Source organism: Athene cunicularia (genome assembly GCF_003259725.1).
Source record: "Athene cunicularia isolate RWA chromosome 6 unlocalized genomic scaffold, athCun1 chr6_part2, whole genome shotgun sequence".
Classification (NCBI taxonomy): domain Eukaryota; kingdom Metazoa; phylum Chordata; class Aves; order Strigiformes; family Strigidae; genus Athene; species Athene cunicularia.
The window spans coordinates 7,733,227-7,738,410 of record NW_020799106.1 but is presented as its reverse complement, the minus strand read 5'-3'; the positions used below and the strand labels follow the sequence as shown (position 1 = coordinate 7,738,410).

Here is a 5,184-nt window from a genome sequence, read left to right as displayed (position 1 = left end):
TCGAGTATAAAAGAAACTGGTTTAGTCTACATTAACAATCTCATGGTACGCAAACGTCAAACACTTCCATGCTACAGCCACCAAAACAGCTCCACGGTTCTCGCTGCAATGGTGCGAGCGAGAGGATTCGACGCCCTCGGACGAGGCCTGGCCTGGCAGCGGGGGAACCCGTCTCACCGGGAGCGAGCGCCGGCCACCACCACCCAACACCGAAACCTGGTGTGCTGGCTGGGCACTCCTCTCTGACTGAAAAAAACCAAACAAAAAAATCCCCGTAAACTGAAGCAGCTCGGATTGCACACCTCGGGCCCCAGGGCCCCTTCTTCGTGACACAGCACAGCCACCCTACAGCTCAGTTAAGCCCAAATGCTATGTTTATTGAGGACTTCTAATATCGTGATACCTTGGTTCAGTAATTTGTGAAATATCTAAATATTGTTAAATATATTTTTAAAAAACCCTAACCAGACTCTGGACTAAACAAGATGAACGTTAAACTAAAAAGTTAGAAGGGACGCTGTTTACATTAACACTTTCTTTAAAAAATATAATTGCTTTTTTTCTTTTTTTTCTTTAAGTCAATTAACCACAGTGGTGAGACGTGCGCTCTTTTTCAGCTGTTACAGTGCAGCGTGCAGAGTTTTACTTCCCAGGTCACACCAGCCCCACTGTAACCGAACTGAAAGGGACAACTTGCACCTGCGTGCGGAATGGTGCCATCTCCCCGTCACGTGGAAAAGAGTTGTGTCACCACTGTGCGCTAGGGCAGCCGAAAACCAGGAGTCTCTTGGTCAACACCGGAATGCGGTTGGAAAGCCTTCCGTGTTCTAATAGAAAAGTCCATAGGAAGCTGTGAACAGGATCAGTCCAGAGGAGTAAAACTCTTTTATGTCTGTCCAAGTATCAGTCAATGTACTGCGATAGCCAGCGGAAGCCTTCGCCGTAGCCTTGCCTCTTCAGGACGCTGCACATGAACACCTCCATGGGGCGCGCGTTCAGGTCCTTCAGTGGCACGTTTCCCTGGGGAAACCCAAAGGCAGGTCAGCTCCGGGGCCCCGCTGCCCTCGGGCAAGCGGCAAACCAAGGCACCAACGTCTGTGGGTCAACCCCTCCCGGCCCAGGGAGCTTCCTCTCCCGGCTGCACAGAGGCACCTGCCCATGGGACTTTCGGAGCCGGCAGCGTGAGAGAAGGGGCATCGGAAACACCAAAGTATTTTCGAGGCACAGCCTGAGGGAGCTGCGACGCTTGGCAGGGCGATACAAGGAACAGTTGTCGCCGCCCGGAGAAGCCAGAGCCAAGAGCAGACTTGTGGTGTTTTACTACCATCACCCAGCATTTCCCATCAGTTCTAACTGTACTGCTTTTAAACACTGAAAAAATTATTAGATAGGCAACTTGACAGAAACGCAGAGTAACGAAAACTGGGAGAGCCAGACAATTTGTTGAAACACCAGCTCGACACCTAATCCCCCAATTCTTGTAGAGGTACCACGTTTTGCAACGTTCTGGCAGTTTCAAAACTTGCCCGAGGGTGGTGGCGGTATTAAAAATTCACCTCAGTCAATATTGTGGGCAAATTCACAGTAACAGCTCAATTAGTTTCTGGATGGAGCTTCATTCTGCAACAAACCCAAGCCCTCCCTCACTCGTGGACGATCCAAGATGCAGGTGCCTCCCTACCTTTCCCGTGGTCTGTCCGTAGAGCCCAAAGATCTCCCGCAGTTTCTCCTCGCTGATGGCCTCCGGTCTGTCGATTTTGTTTCCCAAGATAAGGATTGGCACGTTGGATATTGTTTCATCTGTCATTAGCGCCTGCGTGCAAGACAGAAGAAGAGTTAAGAAGAGGCAGAACAAACATCCAGTGTTTGAAGAAAAACATTTTGTTTGAGCTCCGTGAACAAGAAGGGCTGTTTTTTGGTGCTGCAGTATTTCTGTGGAAGAGGAGTCTCTCCAGAAAGGCTTCTTAGAAGAAGCTCCTATCTAAGCACATGGGCCATTTCAAAACTTCTTCGGCTCTGGGATGACTGTACTTATAAACCCGTGCTGATCCGGGCCCTGCATAAAGTAACGTGCAAATTCTGATAAGCACATGCTTTGGACACTGCATCGCTGGCAGAAAAGATGCACTGGAAGTGCGTTTGACTCTCAAAATGTGCTGTCCACAAGTTCCAGCCCCCCCAAAAGAATATTTATAATTTAGCTAATCAGAGGTGTTAGGGAAGGAAGAAAATAAGCTTACATTAAGCTCAACTTTGGATTCCATAAGACGCGTGTGATCTGCACAGTCCACCAGAAAGACGATCCCGTTGATGGCTGGCAGGTAGTTCTTCCAGACCCGGCGAGCTGGAACACAGAAGTGACAAACACCGCCCCGTGAAAACGCTACCCGAGGTAAGGGGAGAACTACACCCAAAAAGGAGCCACCCTCTTCATGGTAATTTCCTCAAGGCAACAGAAGACCTTCTTCTGGTGAAGGAACCAGCCAAGGTTGCAAGCCAGGCAGTTTGGAGAGCCCATTACACTCTCTGCTTTCATAAGTAAGCCTCGGCAACTAAAGCTGCCCTTCGAGCCAGGGTGTCTTTCTTCCATATTTTTGCATATTAAAAAAAGAAAAAGGCAGAAAAACTTTGCTTAGAACTTTTAGAAAGTCTAAAAATAAAAATTCAGCAATTATTCAAAAGAATAAGCCTACGACATTCAAGTCTTCCACAGCTAAAAATATTTCAGGCAGCAGAGCATGAACTGGCAGCATTTTTTTCCAAACTGCCAGAATTAAGCACAAGTGTTGAACCATTGGTATGCTTAGAGCCAGGAGGTTATTTCCACATATAGCTCCATAAATAATTTCAGGCAACAAATAATTAGGTCCTGCTAATTGCTATCGCTTTTCTACCACTTTCTGGTAGTTTTTCTTAAGGTGGCTGGAGAACATCACAGAAATGGGGAGGCTGACCTCATCCAGTGCCTCCCACTCAGCAACTTCACTCTTACCTTGCTCATGTCCACCCAGATCAAAAGTTGTAAAGGTCATTCCAGCAATCGTCAGCTCCTCTGATGCTGGAAAGTAAAAATACAGGGAATAAAGAAGCTGTCACAGCTAGAATTTCCTGGGGACTCACATTAACATACACACTTCTCATGTAAGAGATCCTGTAGGATTCAGGACTTCCCTGAATTGCCTGTAGAATTCAGCCACTGAAATGGAGTCGTTCCACATAATAATTTCTCCGACCTCCCTGCTTAAGCATGTGCTTATTAATCTGCACTTATCGCACTTTACTATACTTTTCGTTAGAAACCCACTCCCTCCCCAAGCAAAGCAAGTGATATTAACTGAACCACGCCATTTCTCAGGCTCTCCATTTTACATTTAAGAAGAAAACACCAATCCACTTTCGCTTGGGCAACCAACATGCAGCTGCAACCTCAGGTGCCTTTTTAACACTCTTAAAAGTCCATTGCCCCAGTGCAGAGCTATCACCGAGGCATCTTTTGAGACTGCAACTCCAGGAGGAAAAAACACGCCGGGAGGCAGGTGGGGCTCAGTCGCTGGCAGACTTACTGGGATGTAGTGTCGGGACATGCTGACCCAGCCTGTCATCTTTCAGCATGTGCAGCAGAGTGGTTTTGCCTGCGTTATCCAAGCCCAGGAACACGAGTTTTCCAGACTTCTTGTACAAACCTGAAAAGAAAAACAAACAAGGAAAAAAAACTCCAGCAGGCTTATCTCGGCACACACGCAGACACACTACAACACTCGCTGCTGTTTATATAGGAACCCCTCTCCCAGAGCTATATGGCCACCCAAGCTTCTACGGTGCTTCCCACCCCTACACGGAACAGCAGGGGAAAAAAAAATAACAGCCTGAACTGGCTTTTACCATGGCGATGCAACGTAACATCTACAACAACAGACATTTCCTAATCTCGTATTTCTATGAGTAATGTATTCTTTTCTAAGATACATCCTAGCAGAAGGATGTGCAGCGAAGTATCACTTATGTGCAATGGGTTATGGATCAACCTGTCACCCCAAAGGGAATAAACTTATAAAAGACAGCAGCAAGTTGAAGAAAAAGTGGAAAGCATGAAACAACACATCATTTTCTTTAGAGAAAATGATTTTCTTCCACTTTCTGGTACACATCTGCCACAGGAAAGTTCCCTTAGGTTTCCAACAAGACTTTTTCTCATCCCTCCCTACCCCTCATGGGACAGAGAGTGCCCCATTCTCCAACAAGGATCTCAGCTGAAAGTCATGGCTCTGGCAGGAGCTTTGCCATGTCCTGCACCCCACAAGAGGGGCGGCTGCTCGCGCTGCAGTCAAGCAGACAGCCCAGCTACATGGGTCACCCTGGACTGGGGCAACGTTTTGGCCAGCACCACCGCAAAGAACCTTCACCCCAGATCGTGCTGTGGGGCTCAGCCAATGGACAGCAGCTCACCCAGGGATGCCACAGTGAGTAGCCTGGGGTGGGAAGGGACAATCTGAGGAGGAGTAAGGCAGACAGCTGCAGCGGCGAGAAATAAGGGCGAGCTCTGGCGGAGCTGGTGAGCTCGGGTGCCAGGAGGAGGAGGAGGATGGGGTTCCTTGGCTGCCCAGGGCAGGGCGTTAGGCTCAACAGGCCCTTTGGCATCAGCCCAGCTGCTCTCACACTTCTAAACAGCAAGAGAAAGACCGAGTGGGAGCCAAACGCCTGCAACTTATTCTCAAAGTTTTTCCCCTAAGCGTAAAAAAGACTTTCATCGATCTGCAGCTTTCTCACCAGACTCCATCCTAGCTAGAGCCATGGCACGCTCCAAAGGAGACGCGCTTTAATCGCTTTTGGGTGATCTTGGCAAGTGGCACAAGCCAAACAGACCTAAGGGCAGCTACCGCAGCCCGGGCTGAGCTGCTGAAGCACCAACGTAAGGCGGCATTACCGAGAAACTGCAGCACGCTGCTGAAGCCGTTGTAGAGCCATTCGAAAATGAAAGACATCGCTGAAGATTAAATCACCTGCCGGGACAAAACCAAAACCAGCGTCATAAGCGTCAGTGCCTGCCGGCAGCCGGGTGGCTGCCCCCCGCCCCCGCGGGCTGCCGGCATTCAGGTCCCGCTCCCCTCCCGGCCGGCACACCGGAGTGGTGACTAATCGCCCCCGGGCAAACTTCCCGGGCAGGCGGCAACGGAGGCGCCGGCC

The 5,184-nt window shown here is 49.2% G+C and overlaps 1 protein-coding gene across 1 annotated transcript; it reads right to left on the bottom strand.

Annotated features, from left to right (window-relative positions):
• Window positions 1-5: 5 nt before the first annotated feature.
• Window positions 6-5,047, bottom strand: SAR1A (secretion associated Ras related GTPase 1A). Its single transcript, XM_026852030.1, has 6 exons — window positions 4,925-5,047; window positions 3,564-3,683; window positions 2,993-3,058; window positions 2,241-2,344; window positions 1,682-1,813; window positions 6-1,020 (listed from the first exon to the last, which is right to left on the bottom strand). Exons 1-6 carry the CDS (start codon window positions 4,980-4,982, stop codon window positions 904-906), a joined length of 597 nt encoding a protein of 198 aa, XP_026707831.1. The 5' UTR covers window positions 4,983-5,047; the 3' UTR covers window positions 6-903.
• Between the last annotated feature and the right edge of the window lie 137 nt (window positions 5,048-5,184).

Excerpts from the sequence above, each read along its gene's own strand:
- SAR1A (XM_026852030.1), bottom strand. The coding sequence starts at position 4,982 with ATGTCTTTCATTTTCGAATGGCTCTACAACGGCTTCAGCAGCGTGCTG. Across the intron at positions 3,684-4,924 it reads CAGCGTGCTGCAGTTTCTCG|GTTTGTACAAGAAGTCTGGA; the intron begins GTAATGCCGCCT and ends TTTTCTTTTCAG. Across the intron at positions 1,021-1,681 it reads ACGGACAGACCACGGGAAAG|GGAAACGTGCCACTGAAGGA; the intron begins GTAGGGAGGCAC and ends GGGTTTCCCCAG.